At 36.4% G+C, this 23095-nt stretch overlaps 6 protein-coding genes across 7 annotated transcripts; 2 read left to right on the forward strand and 4 right to left on the reverse strand.

Moving 5' to 3' along the window:
* The first annotated feature begins 497 nt into the window (after positions 1–497).
* Positions 498–1454, forward strand: LOC117792280. Of its 2 annotated transcripts, XM_034632353.1 has the most exons (3): positions 498–561; positions 606–735; positions 793–1453. In XM_034632353.1, exons 2-3 carry the CDS (start codon positions 676–678, stop codon positions 1066–1068), a joined length of 336 nt encoding a protein of 111 aa, XP_034488244.1. In that variant the 5' UTR covers positions 498–561; positions 606–675; the 3' UTR covers positions 1069–1453. The 2 variants fall into 2 exon arrangements, with proteins under 2 accessions (XP_034488244.1, XP_034488237.1); XM_034632346.1 differs by having other exon boundaries at positions 528–735; positions 793–1454.
* A 341-nt stretch (positions 1455–1795) lies between these two features.
* Positions 1796–4025, reverse strand: LOC117793862 (nuclear envelope integral membrane protein 1). Its single transcript, XM_034634291.1, has one exon. The coding sequence runs from the start codon at positions 3909–3911 to the stop codon at positions 2490–2492; it is 1422 nt and encodes a 473-aa protein (XP_034490182.1). The 5' UTR covers positions 3912–4025; the 3' UTR covers positions 1796–2489.
* A 405-nt stretch (positions 4026–4430) lies between these two features.
* On the forward strand, positions 4431–5600 carry LOC117793576 (ATP synthase subunit delta, mitochondrial). The gene is made up of 4 exons (XM_034633930.1): positions 4431–4584; positions 4782–4986; positions 5056–5267; positions 5375–5600. Exons 2-4 carry the CDS (start codon positions 4788–4790, stop codon positions 5435–5437), a joined length of 474 nt encoding a protein of 157 aa, XP_034489821.1. The 5' UTR covers positions 4431–4584; positions 4782–4787; the 3' UTR covers positions 5438–5600.
* A 1146-nt stretch (positions 5601–6746) lies between these two features.
* Positions 6747–8261, reverse strand: LOC117788234 (extensin). Its single transcript, XM_034626934.1, has 2 exons — positions 8256–8261; positions 6747–8170 (listed from the first exon to the last, which is right to left on the reverse strand). Exons 1-2 carry the CDS (start codon positions 8259–8261, stop codon positions 6974–6976), a joined length of 1203 nt encoding a protein of 400 aa, XP_034482825.1. The 3' UTR covers positions 6747–6973.
* A 2475-nt stretch (positions 8262–10736) lies between these two features.
* On the reverse strand, positions 10737–11247 carry LOC117792650. Its single transcript, XM_034632869.1, has 2 exons — positions 11227–11247; positions 10737–11150 (listed from the first exon to the last, which is right to left on the reverse strand). Exons 1-2 carry the CDS (start codon positions 11230–11232, stop codon positions 10875–10877), a joined length of 282 nt encoding a protein of 93 aa, XP_034488760.1. The 5' UTR covers positions 11233–11247; the 3' UTR covers positions 10737–10874.
* A 3533-nt stretch (positions 11248–14780) lies between these two features.
* Positions 14781–15849, reverse strand: LOC117788261 (keratin, type I cytoskeletal 9). The gene is made up of 2 exons (XM_034626961.1): positions 15844–15849; positions 14781–15758 (listed from the first exon to the last, which is right to left on the reverse strand). Exons 1-2 carry the CDS (start codon positions 15847–15849, stop codon positions 14781–14783), a joined length of 984 nt encoding a protein of 327 aa, XP_034482852.1.
* Positions 15850–23095: the final 7246 nt, after the last annotated feature.

A 23095-nucleotide genomic window follows, 5' to 3' on the forward strand; every position in this document is an offset into this window, starting at 1 on the left:
ACCTCTTAAACCTCCCCCTTATAAGTAATCTTTAATTCATCGTTATGTTCTGTCCTAAAAAATTTGTTTATTTTTTTTTTAGTTTAATTTCTGATTAGCTTGCCTATACACAAAACATCTGTAAAAAAATTTCATTATATTCTGAAAATAAACTGATGCGCACAAAAGTATACAATACCTTTTGTCAAGACTGCCAAAAAAAATCAACGGCGCGCAATTTAAACTTTTTTAAATTTTTTTGACAATTATTAAGCAACAAAATAACAATTTATTGAAACATTTTTAAATCGAAATAAAATAAAATAGCTAAATTGCCGCAAAAATTTTTAATGCTCTGGCCTTAAAATTATAGCAAGTGCATATTTTGATACACTGTTGAAATTGATAATAGAAAAAAAAAATGGGATCGAATCCGCCAGCCCAGCCTGATTTTTGTCGCGACACGACTATTAAAACAAGTTGGCAGCACTGTTAAAATCAGCTGTGCAGCCTCGGTCTCGACCGCTGTTTGCGTGTATACGCGATTTTAGCCTGGAAGATGAAATTTTAAGCTAGAATCGACATCGAAAAATTTACTTCTATACTTGTGTTTCTGATCTCCATCGTAGCAAGATCAGAGCTGGGATATGTTTAAAATATTAAGTGATACAAATTACAAGCAAAACAAGCAACTTCATGGAGCCCATGCAGTGCGAGGAAAGCACGCGCATTGTCATCTTGGAGCAGCTGAAAAGAGTAAATAAATTGAGTTATTGCTGTGCCGCTTAAAAATCTTGCTTTTGGCATTTCCAGCGCGAATTGTATGTGCCAAATGCACAGAACCTGCCACTGGAAGAGTTGCAGCAAATCTTCGACGGCTTCATCGTGCCACATCCACGTCGGGAAAGACGTGAACGACAGCGTCATGTGGATGATGCCACAACGAAGTCAGTTGATCAAATGCCCATGGAAATGGAAAACTTAATGAAACGCATTAAAGTCGTTTATGTGGTCGGCGAGAAACGTCCTGGCAATGTCGAGCCACAGTTCTTCAGCTGTGCTGCAAAGCGTTTAAGGAGCCAGGAGTAACGCTGAGAAGCTCTTTGGGATCATGGAGGTTAATTGCTGCCAACTGCCGATTGAGCGTACACTTTCAAAGCAAGCAGCTAAAATCGCTTAGCCGGAATCAAGAGCAGTCGAAGACTTTATCCCAAAGTCACTGCCTTTTGGCCAGTGCGCTTTTTTTTTTGATTAGAATTTATCCAATTTTTTCCTTATTATTCTTTTAAAACCAAATATTTTGAAAACTATTCAACACTTCATTTAGAGCGGAATATTTATTACATTGAAAATAGTATCCTCTTATTTATTTTTTTTTTACATTTTTAAAAATAATTTACGATAGTTTAAAAATCTTTGGTTTCAATGAAATATACATAAACAAAATAAATAATTTTTGCAGTTTAATCAGCTTATAAGCCAAATAAATTATAAGTATGTTATATTGTTTACTTTTATGACTTATAATTTTGATACCCTCATTTTGTATTTTAAAAATTTACATTTTTTGCCTGCACAATTTTTCTAATTTTTTTTTATTAATAAAATTTTGGTTTTCTTATTTTTTTATTTTCCCCAAATTAAATTCCTTCCTACTCTTCTTTAAAAATCGCGGTATTCTTGGTATTTTTCGAAATTCTAATGGGGAATCAATTGAAAATATATAAATATCAAGCTATACAAATATACATATTTTTGATTTATGAAATAAAAGAAAGGGTTATACTTTTATGAAATAAGTGTATTATATATTCCCATGATAAACTAATGCCAATTCACCGCCTAGAGTAAAAGGAAAAGAGATAGCATTAGCCACAGACACACCACAAAGAGCGAGACGGCTTAAAAAATCGGTACAGTTGCATTTTTTCACAACTTGGAATGTTTTATGTTTATTACTAAATTTGGTTGAAGCTCGCATAATAAATACTTAAAACATCGACTGGGGATGAAAATGTACAAAGAATTAAAAAGAAATCATGAGTCTTATCTATAATTTCGAGCTGCGAGGACAAAGATCAACTCGAAGCTCTCTTATCAGCTCAATAATAGAGAAATCAAAATTTGTGTCCACTTGTGTGTTATATAAATATAGGTAAAAGGATCAGTGTAAATTATATGAATTACTTACATTTATTTGTATTTATTTATAATAATAATTTTATATTGAAATGGTCGAAAGGGCGAAAAAGTTTTTTACAAATGAACAGAAACTTGGTCAAAAGTGAAGTATTTTTTTCTGCTGACAAGGAGCAGCTTTGCCAGAGGCCTCTGATGTAATCCTGCTCCATGTGGAACGTCCAGTAAAAAGAACTGTCTGAATATTATAAACTAGAATGTCTTAAGAATTTATGACTCGGACAGGAAATCATATTTGGCTTCGACTAGGAAATAAACTTGGCTGAATCTTATATACTATTGAGTCTTATGTATGTATTTGTGTTTATAGTTTAATCCTCCTGCTCCATGTATTCATCGTCGTCGTCATCATCGTCATCATCTTCGTCGTCGTCACGGTTGTTGTTGATTTGCTGTCGTGCCAGTGGCAAGTGTCGGGCTGGGTATGTGGGTGGAACAGGAGCAGTCTGACGTTGATTGCTACGTCTGGCCGTGGGACGGTAGTACATGTTGCACTGAAGATAGTCCTCAGCCTCGTCCTCGTCGGCGCCTTCCATGGAATCCTCAATGGTGCGTGAATAATCCTCGATCTCTTCGTCATACAAATGCGGTGCTCCGTTGGCAAATGATGCAAAACGCATCGGATCCCGTAGACAACTCATAGTCTTCCATTGGCGGCAACTTGGACTGGTCACAAACTCACGCAGCTCGGCAAGAGAACGTGCCGTCTCATTGACAGCCTGTTGATAGTATTCCTCCTGGGTGAGCAGACGACGCTTTGGTGGAAAGCGACGTCTGTAGAATTTCTGTGCATAGTTCAATACGGAGTTGGGACAGTAATATGCAATAAATATGATCGCCATAAGGATGGCACATGCGCTAGTGTGCCAACTGCTAAAGTAGACCATTGCACAGCCAATTGCCTGGAGCACCCATTGGATAATGCGCTGAGATCGTGGATTCTTTGGTGGTCCAATGCGATAGCAGATCAAAAACGATACTAGTCCAGTAATGGCCAAGTACCAGACCACATACTCCCGATAGGTAAGCAGTATCACACGCATATTGTCCGCCAGCTGCTTAAGTATAAAGAGTCCAATTGTCCAGCCACCGATGAGCACGCCATACATCATGGGTCGCCTTGGAAATAGCTTCGATACGATCGCAATGATTACCAACAGCGATGCACAAATGCCCAGCACAATTCCAGCGAGATAATAGAAGACGCTATTCTTAGCCAGCTGACCGGCACTCCAGAAGATCAACATTCCCAGACCAAGTTGAACAAAGCGCCAAAAATCGAACTTTGAATACTTGAGGCTGACATTGTAGGGCTGATTGGAGGCGACGCCAATGCATTGCTGCTCAAATGGTGACATCTGGACGCGTTGACGCTTCTGTGAGAAGAGCGTAAAGCTGAACATCGAACGCTGCTCCTTGTAATGCTCGAGAACCTCCTCGGGAGTGCGTCCTCCATATTCCGTGTAGTCATCATTGCCAATTGAGAGTAGAAATTCGACCGATTCAAACAGACTGATCAGTGAATGCCGCTTGCCCGGATAGCAATAGGTGCGCAGCACATTGTATCCGTATCTATTCGCGGTTATATCGATGGATGTACCCTCGGCCAAGTAGACGGTGTCGGTCAGCGGTTTAGCGCCAATTGCCGGCGTCACTGACACCGCAATTACGCCCAATACTATGGATAATGTAATAACATTTAACTCAAATTCACTGCGTCGCTTCAGTCTCATTTTCCCTATTATACATAAATTGTTTTTCGCACAATAAAAAAACAAACAAATAAGCAGGACGATTCACAAATAAAGCCTGTAAAACAGAGTTGCACGACGTTGCCAATTGGCAGAAACAAGGCTGCCTACCTGACATCAAAAATGCTACCATTTATTTTAGCGCTGCCAGACCTTGAAATCTGATCTAAACGTTTTGTATATTTCGCCCTGTTTTTCAGAATGATTTTCTTGATTAATTTGGTTGGTTGGTTAATTCGAACTTTAAAAGTTGTTGCAAATTTTTGTTTATATATTGTCGAACTTTTAGATATATTTTCCTTAAAATAAATTTGTAACTTCTTCCCCGAATGTGTAACGAACTTGAAACCTTCATAGAATCATTCACCTTAATTTTATCTAATTTCGAGTTTCATTGCAATTGTTATAATTGCTTTTTATGTTATATATTTAAAACGCGCGCGCTTTTCCGTTTTCGGCTGCCAGACGTTCGGTATTTATTTTCAGTAATTCAAGGCTGCCACACCGTTCATGGGTTCAGGGCTGCAAGTATTCCTCTAAAAAGTTGGCAGCACTGTTCAGAAACGGAGCGACAACTTAACAGCGGCGCTGGTTACGAGCTGAACGACAGAAATTCCATATTCTTTATTTTCGCCACACTCCAAATCAATTAAAGGTAACCGATTTGCAAAGTCAACGGTGTTTGCAAGTGAAATAACAGGTCCCAGGACAACATAATTGTGTGTGTATCACAGCTACGACTCGTTTGTTGTTTGTCACTTGTCGCATTTGCCTAACCTACAAAGTTACATAATTTGTGTATTTTTTTTTTTAAGTAACTGCTATTTTATTAAACGTTTCATCTGTTTGCAGAACATAATGTCGTTCGTGAAGAATGCTCGCCTGTTGGCCGCGCGTGGCGCTCGTTTGGCCCAGAACCGTTGCTACTCGGACGAGATGAAGCTGACGTTCGCCGCCGCCAACAAGACCTTCTACGATGCCGCTGTGGTGCGTCAGATTGATGTGCCCTCGTTCAGCGGTGCCTTCGGTATTCTGGCCAAGCATGTGCCCACACTGGGTGAGTAAAGTTCTCATACATATGTTGCTAGTTATATAAACATTAAACAATCTCTACTCGTTGTCACAGCTGTGTTGAAACCAGGCGTTGTTCAGGTCACCGAGAATGACGGCAAACTGACCAAGTACTTTGTCTCCAGCGGATCCGTAACCGTCAACGAGGATTCCTCCGTGCAAGTGCTCGCCGAGGAGGCTCACAATGTGGAGGACATCGATATGAACGAGGCCAGACAACTGCTTTCCAAATATCAGTCGGAGCTCAGCTCAGCTAGCAGCGACAAGGTAAGAGACACGCAGAAAGAGAGAGAGGGCGAGTTTCTTGCCAATTGAACAATTAATGCAATTAACTGACATTTATTTACATTTGCTCATCTGCAATTGTCTTTTAGGCCAAGGCGGAAGCTGCCATTGCCGTCGAAGTTGCTGAGGCGCTTGTCAAAGCTGCCGAATAAATAAAACAAGTCAACAACAACTATAATTAACATAACAACAACCTTTACAACAACATCCGCTGCTTGCAATTGTGTTTAAATTAATGAAATCATAACTAATTTGAAGCCCAAAATTGTTATGAAACAAATAAAAACAAAAGCGAATATATATAATATATCGTAATAATAACAAAGTCGACTCTCAGCAACAACAACAACAGCAACAACAACAACCACACAGTATATCATTTATAAATGATCCATCTGTTTTTTATTTATTTTTTTTTTTTTTGGTTTTGTTAAATCGCGTGTATAAACAATTTGTAATGCCCCTTTGAAGTAACAAAATGAAACATCAAAGAAATGTTAAATTTAACGCATTATTCATGCAAATGCTTTTTGCGCGCTTCGTTTGCGCAGGCGCAACAGCTGCATGACGTCGGCGTCGACAGCGCAGCGGCATCGACGCCAACGCCACCGCGAAGGTCAAGTTTACAAGAAGAGACAGTGATTAAACCTTTTTGTTTCTGCTATATATTTTTCCCATACAGTGCAGTGTGCAGTGATATTTTCCATATTTTTTTTTAAACTGAAGTGGATTTTTCCTACGAAAATTCCAGTTTAAAACACAAAAACTACTTTCGAAATCTTGACTGAATACGATTCTATATAATCACTTCTTATATCAGGATCACAACGATCTTTTTGTTGATTCATATCCACAGTTTTCTACAGATATTTCTTTTTCTTTAGTAGAAAAATCAGTCACAAACTTGGTAGATTTATAATATAATAAATATTGCATACCATAGCAAAAGAGTTTAGTTTCTGAAAAAAATTTTTTTAAATACTTAAAAATATTAGTAGTATTGGAAACAAAGTACAATTAACATCAAGTTACTACTTTATTTAAATATCAATTCAATATATTTTTATATGGAAAATTTGTTGAAATATTGTCTCTGGAATATAATAATTCTCTAAATTACACATATGCAATATAATTTTCCTAATTTTGGAAATGTATTTCTATTTCTATCATATGATGATAATTTCCCCAATTTATATGTACATATGTCAAAGTATGATGTGCCGTTAATATATATAGATAGCATTGTTTATTTTAAGCATTTTTCCACAAAAAAATTAAAAAAAGCTGATGGTTTTTCAATGCTTCTTATAATTTTTTGTGTAGCCAAAACCTTTTTTTAAAATTTTTGAGCACACTTAAAAAAAATTTACGCTTTTCAAAAAAGGCGGTTTTGACGAAACAAACGTTGTTTCTGATAACAGAAAATGCGGTTTAATTCATTTAACAGTCGGTTTTAATTTTCCATTTTTTTTTTTTGTTAACAAAACCAAAAAAAATATAACTATAAAAAAAAATTCAAATAACTTATGGCGTTGGATGGATCGATATGTCGAAGGGTCGATAGGTCGATAGAGGTAGAAGGTCGTAGTAGTAGTATAGAAGGACTTCGATGAGTGGCAAGAACGCCTTCAGTGCTCTGGTGCTGGTGGTGCAATTGTGGTGGTTGTTGCTGTTGTTATTCCTAATTAAAAGTGAGGTGGTCCATAGGTCTGGGCAGGTGTATGACCAATGGGCAGAGCCTGATCCTCAGCGGGAGCAGGTAAGCTCAACACTGGACCCTGGCTGAAAGTGGGAGCAGGTGCGGATTCGGGAACGCTGAGCACCGGCGATGGAGCCGAGGCGGGAGCGCTGTACTGCAGGGGAGCGTTGTACTGAACATGAGCAGGAGCAGGAGCTGAAACTGGAGCGCTGTACTGGATGGGGGCAGGAGCGGGGGCAGTGTAGACGGGAGCTGCTGGTGCCGTGTAAATGGGCTGTGGTGCAGCAACCGAAACTGGTGCACTGTATACAGGAGCACTGGCAATCGGAGCACTATAGATCGGAGCAGGAGCCGGAGCTGGAACGGAGATGGGAGCACCGTAAACAGCAGCTGGAGGGGGAGCACTGTAGATGGGAGCGGGGGCGGGAGCACTGTAGATGGGAGCGGGAGCGGGTGCACTGTAGATGGGGGCGGGAGCGGGTGCACTGTAGATGGGAGCGGGAGCGGGTGCACTATAGATGGGGGCGGGGGCAGCAACGGAGGAATGCTCATGGATGACACGCACCACCTTGGTGGGTGCATGGACAACGGCGCCACCACCAATCGAATGGATGCCAGAGCCATGGCTCTCGTGCACCACCTTGATCACCTGTGGGGCAGCACTCTCAACGATGGAGCCACCGACGTGGTGTGCTGCAGATTCCTGGTGCAGTACCTTGATGACCTTGACGTCGGAGGAGGAGTGGCCATGTCCATGATAGCTGGGTGCTGGTGCAGCAACACCGCCAGAGATGACCTTAACCTTGTAGACCTGTGGTGCGGGGCCATAGCTATAACCACCGGCATAGCCGCCAGTGGAGTAACCACCATGGGAGTAACCACCATGGGAGTAACCACCATGGGAGTAGCCACTGCCGCCCTGCTGATGAATCACCTTGACCACCTGGACGGGTCCATGTCCATGTCCATGTGAGCCACCATAATGACCACCATGTGAGCCACCGTAGGAACCGCCATAGGAGCCGCCATGTGAGCCACCGTAGGAGCCACCACCGCCGCCCAGACTGATGCTAGCCTTCAATCCGCCATTGGAGCTGCCACCACCACCGCCACCGCCACCACCGAGCAGGCCCAGAAATCCGGCATTGGCCACAGCGAAGAGCGCGCACAGACATACAAAGACCTGTTGTTGTTGCAAGTGGTGTAAGGAACAATGTTGAGCAAAGTGGTTGCAATGTGGTGCAGTTGGATTTGATTCGAATGCTTACCTTCATATTGACTACTATTCCTGCTTTGGGGAAGGGGATAAGACGACGGATACGACTCTAAAGTCAAATTCTCTGCAGACACAACTGATGACAAACCACCAGCAACCTCATGCTTTTATATCACAGAAATGAGCGCGTTGTAACTGCCAAAAATCAAAACGCACTGCAGCAGAGCAGAGCAGCGGCAGCGCAGCGGCAGAGAAGGCGGCAGCAGCAGCGACAGCTGCTGTAAATGCTCATTATGAAGTTCCAATTTGAATTTAGCAACACAATCGCATCCCAATAAGACACAAAAGCATTTCATTAACATTTGCAAGGGCCATTTAATGATCACCAGCGCCTGAACATCATTATGATAATGATGAAGATGATGCAAAGTTGTTTTTTTTTTTTCGCTTTTTGTATAGAAGTTGCCGCCGCTTTCATTTTCATTGCGGCCGCGCCCACTTTACATATTGTTATCGATATCACCAACAACAACAACAAGTTCTTCATTTCCATTTCCAGTATGATTTCCAGTGTGAACAGTTGACAGTTTCCAGTTTCCCCTCAAAAGTCAACGTAGCGTAACGTAACGCAACGCAACGTAATGCAATGCAGTGTGTTTGCATTTCCGAAATTCCGAAAGCGTCTTCAACTCCTAATTAGCATGAAAATGAGCACTGACCGTGCTCTGATAAGAAATCAACATCATTGAAACGATGAATGTAACGCTCTCTCTCTCTCTCTTTCTCTTACTCTTTCGCTCGCACTATTGCGGTTGCTTCACTCACTGGCTGTCTGTCTAGCTGCCCACGTGAAACCATCAAAGATCTGACCAAGCCCAAAAAAAAAAAAAAAAAATACAAATTTAAAAACCTAAACTCTCCAACTCAAATGTCAATTTCAGGCCATCATTTCAAGGTGAATCGGAATGGTCTTTGTTTCGAATATATATATGTGTGTGTGTGTGTATGCAGGTGTATGTCTGTGTGTGTGTGTGTGTGTGTGTGTGTTTCTTGTCAACTGTGCTATTAACTTGAATCCGAGCCTGGTTATGTAAAATTTCAAACAAAAAACTAAACAATTAATACAAAACATTGTCAAACGCTCATAAAACTCACTTAATCGCTACAACTGCAAATGTATGTGTGTGTGTAGTAACTGTGTGCCAATTAGTGTGGGAATGCAACTGACAATCTGCAAAACTATTCAACAAATTTGTCAACTTTTAAAGTCTTTTCAGAATCCAATTCAATTTTATATTTGATCTCAAGATTTGTGCAACATCTTTTAAGATTTCAGTGAGAATTTTGATATTTTCAGCGACTGCAATTTCAAGTATGCTCTTTGTGGATTGCATTTACGCATTTTTTGGATCATAAGCATGCCATTTAAAAACAATCTTTTCACGCTTTTTTAAATGTTTTTCTTTATTTTGATCGAAAAGGAAATAAAGAAAACAAAAGAAATCAAGCTGAGTCTTTGGAATCTATTGTTAAGAATTCTAATTTGTATTTAGATTTTTAAGTAAGCTCTATTTTGGTCTTAGGTTCTGTTTTTTTTATTCTCATATACTCTTTCATCTTAAAAAAAATAAATATGTATAATCGTTAATCAGTTAAAGAAAATTATTTGTGTGTGTCAGATCTCTGAATAAAATTATCTAAAAGTCCGCCTTTAGTCTAGTTGGGTCCATAATGATATAATATTTATATCCATTGTATTTACTGATTGGATTCCTTAGGTGTTATTTATGATATAAAATGACATGGACTTTCTATTTACAAAATAATCTCAGTGATTGAAAAATAGGATTAAAAAATACCTTTTAAAAGATTCTTCTCTTCTTTCACTGGCTTTCTAATACCTGAAAAGTAACCCCAATTTCCGATTATCAAGCCGAGAATTTTACTTTAAATTTGATCTAGAATCTTGAAGAAGATGTAATAAGTTGAGCTTAGAATTTACGTTAGATTATCTTTTCAAGTAGTTTGAGTACGGTATAATATTGATGTAAAAATACCATACATCGAAAAATCGTTAACGCGGTAATATTTTTGACGATCAATCGAGGTAATTAAATAGAGTTTAATAACTAACCGTTAAATGAAGCTGGAAATAACGTGATAAACTTTTTGTGCTCGAAAATCAGAGATTTCCAATGTTTTTTATACTGATATTGGAATTGCCATTTCAAAGTGTCCAGCATCTTTGCTTATTTTTTTTTCAGTGGTCTCCCCAGAAATATACATATGTCGGATCCGGCAGCTCCCGAAGAATATTGAGTTTCTAACTAGATAGAGAAAGGATGCGGAAAGTTTAATATAAACTCAATCTCTCCAATAAGAGCTAAAGATAAGATAATACATCAGGCAGATATAGAGAAAGAAGATATAAAATAAGCCTCCTGAATTCTTCAAAGATTCCACTTGTAAATATGGATTACTATTCCTATCAAATAAATTCTGATGGCGTTCGAGTAAGTATTTAAAAGGTGGATTAGGAATGAACAGATTTGGGTTTTATTCGGGAATTACATTAACACAAAAAAAAAATTTAAAAAAAAAAAGGAATTTAAAAGTCTTGTTTGTTTAGCAGTGTTGTTGATCCAATGGATGAATTAAGGATTAGAAGCGTTTATTTCTTCTGCTTCAACCAACCGCCATAGGCGAGGGGAGAATCGTAGGCATGTCCAACACGGACAACAGATGGCGCTGCGATGTAGGCGGTACGATGGACTGGAACAACGGGAACGGCAACGGAGTCAACCACGGGAACATGACGGACCACGGGAACGTGACGGACGACTGGAACATGACGAACGACTGGAACGGTTGCATAGCTTGCACCATAGATGGCGCTGCTCTGACCAAGAGCCAGGCAAGCGGCGAGCAACAGACAGGCAAGGAAGAACTAAAGGAACACAACCGGAGAAGGAAGAAAAAAAGAATTAGAGTCAATCGAGGATTCGTTAATAAACTAGACTCACCTTCATGTTGATTGGATAACTGAATGATTTGTATTGACTGGCTTCAAAAGTCGCTGGGTTTATATACCCAATCGAGAAATAAAAAGAACCTTGCCCCGATAACTGGAGCAACATCAACTTGACAGGCAAACAAATAGAACACCATTTCAAATAAATAATAAAATGAAAAGAAAAAAAATAACAAAAAAAATTAAAAAAGAATTGAAAAGGCGTTATGTAAATTGGTTTTTGAAAAAAAATAAATATATATATATAAAGGGAGGGATTTAGATGTTTGGCATTATTATTGAAATTCCATATTTGCAGCTTTTATGAGGCAACAACTGCCAATTCAAACAGAACAATGAGAACTTGTTCCTGCATCAAACCAAACAACCAAAAAAAAAAAAAAAAAAAAACAAATTCCAACTCAAACTAAAATCGAACTTAATACTCATCTCAACGTAACTCAATTGATAATTCGTATCGAGCGCCTTGATTGATTCATTTCATTGGTTAAACTATCAAGTTTTGGGTTTTTTTCTTGTGCCTTCTTTTATTGTATGGTATTACTACTCAAAGTCTATCTATAGATTGGTGCGAACAACTCAAATGCAAATTGATGAACCCCAGCAAACTATTGGTTAAGCTTCCCCATATGATTTCATGCTTACAAATACCAAAGGCAGCAAAAAGACTAAAAACCAAAATACAATAACTTTATTAATAATACATAGTAATTTTTTTTTACGTTTTTGTTTATTTTTTCTCGCTTTTGTTTTCTCTTGTTTGACACTTTTATGCCCTGTACCCATAAAAGCCGTATAAACGGGGTATCATAAATTTTTGCAAATGTCTTAAATTGTTTGAATTTTAAAGCGCCAGTTAATGCATAATCGCGTCATGCCTTATAGGGTATACACGTTTCATAGTTCATTCAACTGTTCAGCGATTAAGTGATTATTATTTTGTTATCCTATCTTTTATTTATTAATATTAAACATATATTTAATGGGTTTTAGTCATAAGTAGCTTAAATATTTTTACAGGTCATCATCAAGTTGAGCTAGTTCAGCATCCAACTTTGTTTTAATTATGTTGAAGCATTATAAGTGTTGCATACTTTTTGGACTTCCATCTGTTGATCAAACAATCTCTTAGTCAGGCCACAGGCGGAAGTCGCTTAAACGTAATACAGTGGAGCTTCTTCATCACAAAACAAAACAAAAAATATGTTTTTTTTTTAACTTTTTAACATACGAATTTTGATTTCATTATTCAATTTGTAAATTTAGTGGGAGTTTAGAAAACAAAATTTTTTTTTTAAATAGCTAAACTATAACAGAAAATCTATGTACATATTATTTTCAGCATATCAGTCTATTTGTATTTTTAAAATTCTTCTGCTTTTACTGGTCTTAATATTATGGCATGTAATAGCCATCTCTATCTTAGTTTTTGGTAGAAATGTAAAAATAAAGCGAAATATCGACAGCTCGATTTTCGCAGAAGCGATTATGGAGTCCTTTAACTCGATGATTTTTTGACGATCTATCGAGTTGACTTAATCGATTAAAAAAAAAAATAAACAGTTCACTGGGGATTGTTCATGGTAGTTAATTTGTAGAATTGAGTTTATCGATAAATTTTTTGATGAACGACCGTAATTAAAAAACTACAAAATTGCCAAGGTTTGATTAAAGCATGAAAACGATTAAAGAAAAAAGGATTTTTACTAAAAGAACGCGTGTGTTTGTGAATACAATTGCGTTTTTGATTTAAAAAAAATTTCTTTTGAAAAAACTCGATATTTGCAGCTCGATCTACTATTTTCCGATATATCGACAGCTCGATGCTTATTTTTGGCGGTTTTCTATTTCGATATAAAACTCGATCAAAAATTAGGATTTACATCACTAGTTTTTGGCATTATCTAAATAAATCTATTAAGGCTGTGGACTCGAACCATGATAAATAATGTATATTTCTCAATTGCTATTAACATTGTTTAAAAAATAAACGATAATTTATTTAAGAATGTACGTTAAGAATATGGCTTGAATACATATAGTATATCTAGAGTTCGTACTACCCTTTAATCTATCGTTAGTCTAACAGGGTATGCAAATGCACTTTAAATAAACTTCGTCAAACGTTAATTTGGTTTGATGGACAGATACGCGTACTCATCCAAAACTAGAAATAAACTTGATCTGCGAGACGCGTCATTTAAGTAGAATATAAATTCTTGGGTTAATCCAAATGCAACATTTACCCACCCGCCCATTCCGCAGTCTATAAACCCCGTATCCATTCATTTTTAGCAAAGATCTTTCAATAAAACTGATAAGAAGTAGAACAAGAAAGTTGAATAGAACGGTATTTCAACTAGTTTTCCATCAAATGAATTTATTAATACAGAGTAGTGTTAATTAATTTGTTGAAAGCGAGTGTTGTTGACAAGCTTAACACTATATTTAGTATAATAATAATTAATATTAAAATATATTAACTTTATTCATAGCAGTTTCATCTTTAACGCAATTCTCAATAATTTGTAGACTCATTTTCGTGTCCGAAGACTGCAGACAGCTTGACTTTGCAGTACGCTTTGGGTTCAGTTATTATTTATATTTTATTTATGCATTGCTTTTTGTTTATATAATTAATGAATTTCACATTTGACTTGTTCAGTTCGTACAGCGTTTCAGATTATAAATTTGAGCTGAAGCTGAGCTGGTCTGCAATCCGAAAGCAAATCAATTCGGAAACACAGTTTCACCTCTGACTCGGTCTCAGACTCGGACACTGAAGATCTCCATATTTGGCCCGAAGATCTCAAAGCTGAGTCAACTCAAGTGTCTGTACGCTATCAGCTCTCCGCTGCCCCCCGGCGCACCGTCCGCCCGCAGTCCCAAGGCCAATCAATGAAAGTCTTCTCTCAGTTTATGATATAACTTTTGTTTTTTTTTTTTGGGTGCCCACAACATGTTACCAAACTAACTTGTCTATTGTTGTTGTTGTTATTGATTTTTGTTTTTATAATATTATTATACCCTTGCAGAGGGTATGTTAATTTTGTCACAGAATGTGGCAATCTTGATGAATATTTTTCTAGTCTCTTGGTTTTATATATTATATAGCTGTCATAGGAACGGTAGATCCAGAAATAATGCTTGGTATGAAAAACTTTTTTGTATCTTGAGATATTACAGCAATTCTTAGAAGTTAAGTATTAATAGATGTTTTTTACATCCTCAGCCAATTTTTTGAATTGAACTAATATATTTAAACTATTTTTTTTCTGAAGACTGTAAGAGAACTTTTTCGTTTTTATGACAGCTAAAGACTTTCTTTTTTTGCAAGTGTATTCAATCTTCGGTTTGCCGAATTTAAAGTCTATGGCCTGTTTTTTTATATATGCATATTTGTATTTATTTATTAACAAAATAATTTAACAATGACGATAACTAATGGACTTTCTTCTCTTCTTCTTCGATGAATTAGCCTAGTAAAAAAAATATTTAAAAAAAAAACAATTCATTTGGTCTAACTAAGAGGCAGAAGCTTCTGCTCTACCAGCCAGAGGGCTGAGCGCTGCTCCAACCACCGCTGGATGCACCACCCTGGCTCCAGCCGCCACTTGAGGCACCACCCTGGCTCCAGCCGCCACTTGAGGATCCTCCTTGGCTCCAGCCGCCGTTTGAGCTGCCTCCTTGACTCCAGCCACCTGCTGATCCCTGTTGCTGCTGCTCGGAGACTTTCATCACCTTCAAGGTGCCACGTTGCACCACATGACCGCTGTTGAAGAATGCACCTTGGGCTTTGTCGGCACGCATTATGATGGCCTTGCCCTTGTGACCGAAGGCGTCAATCAGCTGACCATTGAGGGCATCCACATTGCCATAACCACCACCAGCAGCACCACCACCGCCAGCAGCACCATGGAGTGCATCTTCTTGCAACACCAACTGTATGATCTGTGGCAAGATGGCATTTAGCTGCTGGTTGTGATAGGATGAGGAGGAGGAGCCACCATAGCTATGTCCTGAGGCATAGGACTGTCCATAGGAGTAGCCTGCACCACCACCGCTGGCGGCATGATAAGCCACTGGTGCCACTGGAGCAGCGTGTTCAATCACCTTGTAGACTTGTTCGCCATAGGAGCCATGATCGTGACCACTGGCATAACCATGTCCAGCTACACCGCCATGTCCATAGCTAACAGCACCACCAGTTGCACCACCATGTCCATAGCTGTTTCCATCCTCCAGTATGATCTTAATAAGCTGCGTTGAGCCACCGCCGCCATGTGAGTAGCCATGAGCATAAGAGCCACCATGTGATCCACCATAAGAGCCACCATACGAGCCACCATGTGATCCACCATGACCACCACCTCCTCCTCCTCCTCCTCCTCCGCCATGTGGTGTAGCTATGACATTGTAGGTGGTCTTGGTGCCACCACCTGCACCACCGCCAGCACCACCGCCGAGCAGCGATAGAAATGTGGCATTGCAGACACAAATTGTGGCCAAAAGACAAATGAAGATCTGTTTTTTGTTTTTTTGTAAATAGATAATCCAAATTGCATCAGTCATTAATCCAAAGTTCGTCCTTCTCTCTCACTTAACTCACCTTCATAATGGTTAACTCTCTGTATATTTCTCTCTCTCTCACACACACTTTCTGTCTCTGTCAGCTGCGTGTGCTGTTCGAGCTGTTCCTGGTCAACGAATGATGCCAGCTTCCAGTTGACGATGTGCTTTTATACAAAGGTACAGCTTCCGTCAAGCTTCCAGCTTCCATATTACCGTTACACAAAACATAATAAGGGCCGCCGGGTGTCCGGCTCAGCTTGCAACAACACGCAGTCAGCGTCGGCAGCGTAGCGTCGTCAGCATTGGCAGCGTCGTCAACTGCAGCAGCGACGCGACGCTTGGCGACGCCGCACTGTGGGCGATTCAATGGATCTAGCGTTAGAAAATAAATAATTTAAGACCTGGGATTAAAACCGTCATCGAAACCTTAACCTTTAACCGGAATTTACAGTTTTAAGTTTTTACTATTCCGAAACCGAAATATTCGATTAGTAATCGATTCTTATACTTTCGGTTCAATCAAACATTGAATTCAATAATGTTGTTAAGATGTTATCATCGTTTTTCAACCTAATTTTTTAAATAATTAAAAAGATATTTTTATAAATCATATTTTTGTTATATATTAACGTTTGTATAACATTTTTAGCACATATTTATTATTTTTTGTAAAAATTAAAAAGGATCTTTTTTTAAATCCTATTTTCGTTATATATTAACGTTTGTATACCATTTTTAGCACTTATTTATTATTTTTTATGGACCGAAATCATACCGGTATCTCGATGCCCAAACATACATAGAACCGGTACCCGTTATAAAACCGATATACAAAGATTTTGAGTAACCGATAACCAAAAACCAAAATGCAAACATAACTGAAACCCTAACGGATTTATTTCGGTTTGTTAGCCTGCTTAAAATATCATAAATTGTTCTTCAATACAATAATTTACTGAAATAATATGCCAACAAGGAACTCTTTTAAATTGATTACTATTTAAAGTTGGTTAAACATTTAAATTTTTTTATTTAAATTTATTGACAAAAACAATATTTCGTATCAGTCAAATTATATGTCGCTAGTTTCAGAAGTCTTTTGTTGGTCGCATGAAGATCAAAAGTTTGCTAATATTTATCCAACTGGCAATGTTTTTTCCACAATATCGGCTGTATCGCCCACTGTGCGTCGACGCAACTCGTGAGATTCATTGGAGATGAAGCTATGAAGAGTCCACGATACGCATGCCAATGGGAATATACGCAGTTTCCGAATAGTCATGGTCATAGTAACGCTTATACTCATGAATACGACTACAAATAATCACAATCATACGAATATGAATGGGCAAGGGGGAATAGGTTAAGCGATCCACGCATTTTGCGATTGTCTTCGTCTCATCTTCGTTTCTTGTGATTCACTTAAAATATTTGAGAAATGTAACAACAACCACAACAAATAGTAACAAATTTTGACTAACGTTGCTCTCTCTCTCTCTCTCTCTCACTTTCTCTCTCCTTTTCCCACAGTGCCTCCCCTCTCTAATTTCATTGTACAGGGTGTCTAAGATGCGTGCTCGTTGGAATTGAAATACTTAATATAATACTTAATATTATCCTATGAATATAAGTCATAGATAAAATAAATCGATTAGTATGCTACCGATTAACAGCTGTCGATTAATTTTATTATCATAAGATCAATCGACCGTTAGGTTAGTATCAACGATAGTTCAATTAAGTCACTTTTAGAAAATATTATACACTAATTAATTGTGTTCACTTCACGCCCCATAATAGAGCACCCTGTATTTATTGTTTTTGTTTTTTTGAAATCCCAAAATATGCAACAATAACATAAGCATTAACGCATCTCCGAACCAAGCGACCCAAATCCCCCGACACGGACCGGGCTTGTCCCTCCCCGCTCTCTTCCCTCTCCGATTACAACAAATTGACCGGCTTTTTGCATATGATTATCGATTTGAGCGGAGCGTTATGCTGTCCACGCTTACTAGATACTCTGTATATAATGCGAAGTGTACATTGGTTATCCTATTAAAATAGAGACAATTTTATTTTTTATGTTTTGCTTTATTAATATATATTTTCAAATCCGGTAGGGTATTATAACATATACTCGTATTAGAAATGTAAAACCCTTAATTTTAAATATTTTAATGGTATAGACATGGTAGATAAGAAAAAAAAACAATTCTTTTAAATAGAATGTTTCAACAAACAAATTATACTCAAATACAGAGTACAGAAACAATTTCTGTCTTATATCAATTAGATTATTCACAATAATTTTGATTTAATGATTAAAACTTGTTATTTGTTAATTGTATTTGGTTTGTTTTATGATAAAATTTACTGATTTACTTATAACAATTATTATAAATTTCAAAATTTGAGATTAAAAAATTATTTGTTTGGGTTAAAAAAGCATGTTTTTTAAAATAAAATTTAGTCCGTAACGGTCTCTGATCTTGTAATTTAAAATGTTATAGTTAGAGATCAGTTGACTGAGTACATGATTATATCTATTTGCTCTCGGATTGTTAGGGTATGTGATCTTCGGCTGTCCGCAGTTGTGGTGTTCTTCCTTGTGTGTCTTATAATTTCCATGTTGTTGCAACAGAAAGCAACTCGAACTGTTGTCGATTGAGCCAATCTATGTGAGTTTGAGCCACAGTCGCAGTCGCTGCTGCAGTTGGCGTCGCTGTCGCCGTCGCAGTCGACATTCGATTATATCATGACAAGAGATTTGAAATTTGTGTAGTTTTGTGTGTGCATCTTATTTATATATGTAAATTATTTAATGCGCATTGTTGCGCATATTTAACTCGAAGACTACCCTAACAACAGTCTTCCCCCGACCCCTGTGGCTACAGTTTTAGCCAAATTAAAAGCGATTGGCATTTTATCACTCGGTATTTTGTAGACAGTGTCAAAGCGACCATTGAGTCAGATTCAAAAGCAAAAGCAAAAAAAAAAAAAACAACAACTTTGATTATGCGTTTGTTGTTGATGAGGATGATATCAAGTTGTTGTTGTTGTTGCATGTGCAAATAGTTTTGTCAGTCGGGCTTACGGTTAATCAATGACCAGCATTCCACTTCCTCACCATCATCAGGTTGAGGCCTATTTAATTTTCCTGCTTCGTTTTTTACTCTGTCCGATTATTGTTGACTCACTCTCAATTTATTGATTCATCACTTTGTTTGACCCGCGATTAGTTATGCAATTACAACAATTTAAAGGCAACAATTACTTATAAATATTATGTTTATTATGTTCATGATTATTTTATTGCTTCATTTACTTTTTCGTTTCAACAAGTTGCAATTGGATATCCAACAATAATTTAAAATTCGGTAATCTTTCGAATCTTAGCTATTCCTTTTTTTTAATAGTTTTAGTTCCAAGCTAATTGTAGTTTGACTAGCTTGACCACGCCCTTTTTTTTAGTATTAACAGTTATCTGTGCAAATCCTTATGACACACACCAAATTTCGTCACTCTATTTTTAATAGTTTCTAAGTTATGATCATATTTTTAAATACCTTTTTACAGGTTTTTAATTCACTATATTCTCTGGTTTTTATCTGATCCATAGATACTTTAGGTTAGACTATAAGCAACATATACAAATAGAATAATAATAATAAAAACAAATAATAATAATAATTGTACATGGATGTGTTTTTCAATTACTCATTGTTGTTTTTTCTAGGATATTTTGAAATACGGATCTTGCAAATTTATTATTTTCAATCAAAAAAAAAAAAATTTATAAGCCCAAAAATACTTTATCTGTTTGAATTTATCGACATTTTACCATCGACTTCCCCCACTTCATCTTTTGTAGAATTACATACGTTGCACAACACGCCACTTAATTATACATTTTGAATAATTCGTCATGGGAATTAGATTATCAAATATCGCCCTCCCCATACCTTCTTCCCAACACCATCACCTCTACGAATTTGGCAACAAGTTCGATTTGTATGATACGCCCATTTCTCTATTTGGTCATTTGGTTCGCACGTCAGATTTCCGCATTTCGACAGTTTTCAATGCTTAACTGACTCATATATCATCAACACAGATACGCATACAGATACACATCAAAAATGGTTATATCATCGTTTTATAGATTTCAAATCTACAACACACTTATGTAGATTTTCAAAATTTCATTCATAATTGTTGGCCAATCATTCAGCAACGTGAGACTCGATGACTCCGATTCGATGGGCGCCTCAATCTCTGAAAATGGGATGTATCATTATAATTATAAACAGAGCTGTGTAATTACCGTTCACATATGTCAAAAAGTGACCATGGAGGTGGGAGAGCTGACACATGCAAATGTGAAAACTGCAAATAAATTAATCGCATTTTTGTTGAAATAACTCTGTAAAAATACGACCTAAAGTGAGCTTGGAGGATAATATTTCCCAAAAAATTTCCATGGAGTTGGGGGACTTAGCACTTGCAACTGTTTAAGCCACAAATATAACTAAATTAATTGAATTTTTGTAAAAATACCTCTATAATTATTGGCAATAAAGTGACCATGGTCCGTTATATGTTAAAAAGTGACCATGGATGTAAGAGACTTGACATATACATCTGTTTAATTGTTTAAAGAAATTGCTTATAATGTGATCTAATGACTAGCCATAAAGTAAACATGGATGGCCCTATAATGTTTAAAAGTCAAATACCCTACAGATAGTTATAAGCTTTAATAAGTAACCTCAATATAATGAAAATTAAAAAAATGTGAGCTTGGAGGTGACCACACAGAATGTAAGGTAATAGATAATTTGCTTAAAAAACTTAGCTCATAATAAAAATGAATCAAAAAAGGTGAAAAAAAGGTACAGAAAAACCAGCATTCAACTTAAAATGTGAATTTTTATAATACTCCTCGACAATTAAATAAACAAAGTCTTAACTCAAATGGGAATCCATTAAAACATTAAAATAGTTGGACATAAAGTAACCATGGACAATAATATGCTAATCAGATTTTTTATTCCAGTTATATTTGGTAAAAAAGTAATATACCTTATTAATAGGGCATAAAACACGTATTTGGCCAACTATCAACTTAACTAGAGGCTTATCAAATTGATGGTATTAATCTGTTTTTCTTTTTATCATCTCCAGTTGAGTTCGACACGTATTGTCTGCTGGAGATGGGATCGAGTGAGGTGTGCCCTCAGGTTGATTACAAAATGATCAGCTAATTAGTTTGCGTTGCGATTGTCCATTAAGTGGTTGGGCGGGTCTTGATGCCCTTTCAATGGGTATCTTAAATTGAAGTTGACATTTGTAATTTGAGCTAGTAAAAATAAGTTTTTAAGTATAAAGCCTGAAAGGAATCGACATTTATCTGATTTAAAAAAAAATTTTTTTGATGGAAAGTAGATAATTATAAAAACAAATTTTATAATTAAATTCATATTAACTATTTCTTTTTCATATTTCTTTCATATTTCTATTTCAATTAATAGCTTACAAAACTAATAAATACTTACTTGGCCGAAAGTGTTGGGGAAAACTCTTAAAAAGTAATATTGCACTATAGTTTAAAAAAAGGGAAAAGTTCTACACTTAATTGCTTTTCATAATCCGCAATATTAAAAAGTTATTTCCCTCCATTTATTGCTCAAGTTATAAGAAATTGAGATAGTTTAGACGAATTTAGAAAATGGGCAAAATTAAAAGTAGTTTTAAATGGCAAAAGTTCAAACTTAACGATCTGTTAAAAAAGTGGTTTATTTTTGAAAGAATAAGTAATTTTATTCTTAAAATTCTTTATAAAAATTAATTGAAGTAGGTAATATTTATTAATTTTTTTGTTTTGTAAGACAATATTTAATGACTATGAAAAGGATTAGACCAGTATCTTTTTATTAGAGAAAATGTTAGAAATGTAATTTTCACATCTTACTATATATTAGAAAAAAGTACACTTTAGGTTTCAGCTAAGAATAGATAAGTAAATGTAGTGAGTTCCAACTCATATAGGTATTATCCCTTCAAATAGACAGATATTAACATTTTTTTTTTTTTAATTTCGCATTTATTGATCATTTAAAATGTTTGCTTAGAATTTAGCTCCGTAATTCTCTAAATTTGTAGCTTACAAAAAAAAATACTTTGTCCTAACACAATCTCCCATACACACACACACATATTTATATATATATATATTTATATATATATAAATATATATATATATATCTAATATATCATTCAGCGTGTATACCAACAAATATATGTATCAACCATATGAATAACAAAAATATGCTTCAAATATCGTTATATCGTATATGGGGCAAATGTAGTATAATTGACCAAGTTATATATATATATATATATATATATATATATAAGTATACATATATATAGATATATGCTCCTTCTCCACAGCCCGTTTGGTCTTTTAGTAAGATTCTCATCTTTTCCATAATTCGAATAACTCTTTAAAATTCCCAACTAATTACAGCTTATAAATACGTTACATTTGTTGTTGTTTTTGTTGTGTGTTGCAAAAGCAGTTAAGCTCCACACATACACACACACACACAAAAAGAAAAGTAAAGTCAGACAGAGAGGGGAATAGATTGTTTGCTAATGACATTTCAATACTTAAAACTGGAGAGTGTATTGTACTTCTATTTTAGTTAGGAACACAGAAGTGTGGACATGTCTATGAGTGTATGTGTGTGTGTGTGTTTGTATGTATGTATGTGTGTTAGTATATATGTGTGTAGGTATGGCATTATTAACTAACAGTAAGTTAAGTACAGCTTATATCGTAAGTTCAATTGGCCTGTTTTTAGGTTAAATTTAATTTTAAGTTTAGTTTAAGCTTAAGGTACTTTATTTTTTTCGTTTTCTTCGTTTCTTCTTTTCTCCGTTCTTTCCTCTTTCAATTTTCTTTCTTTAGTATTTGTTGAAAACACAGCACGACATTTAACAATTGATTAAGTACACTTTCAGTTTCTCAATGGTTCTGTTTCGCATTCAGCTTAAGATACAGATACAAGCACACACAAACATTCATACTTATAAAACGGAATAGGCAAGGAGAGGGAGTAAGAAACGGGGAAGAGGTAGAGAGAGCGATGGGGAAGGGGAAAAATATCTGCATGATCATACGCTTAAATGCAGCCCGACAATATGAATAGAACTAGAGAATAAACACAAAATTAAAAAAACTATTTTTAGAACTATCAGCAAAATTATCGTTTAAATATACT

Source organism: Drosophila innubila, chromosome X (assembly GCF_004354385.1).
Source record: "Drosophila innubila isolate TH190305 chromosome X, UK_Dinn_1.0, whole genome shotgun sequence".
In the NCBI taxonomy this organism is placed as follows: domain Eukaryota; kingdom Metazoa; phylum Arthropoda; class Insecta; order Diptera; family Drosophilidae; genus Drosophila; species Drosophila innubila.

Bases quoted from the DNA above. Each gene is read 5' to 3' on its own strand.
- LOC117793862 (XM_034634291.1), bottom strand. From the start codon at position 3,911: ATGAGACTGAAGCGACGCAGTGAATTTGAGTTAAATGTTATTACATTA.
- LOC117793576 (XM_034633930.1), top strand. From the start codon at position 4,788: ATGTCGTTCGTGAAGAATGCTCGCCTGTTGGCCGCGCGTGGCGCTCGT. The intron at 4,987-5,055 runs GTGAGTAAAGTT...TCGTTGTCACAG, and splicing joins CAAGCATGTGCCCACACTGG to CTGTGTTGAAACCAGGCGTT. The intron at 5,268-5,374 runs GTAAGAGACACG...ATTGTCTTTTAG, and splicing joins GCTCAGCTAGCAGCGACAAG to GCCAAGGCGGAAGCTGCCAT.
- LOC117792280 (XM_034632353.1), top strand. From the start codon at position 676: ATGGAGCCCATGCAGTGCGAGGAAAGCACGCGCATTGTCATCTTGGAG. The intron at 736-792 runs GTAAATAAATTG...TGGCATTTCCAG, and splicing joins TCTTGGAGCAGCTGAAAAGA to CGCGAATTGTATGTGCCAAA.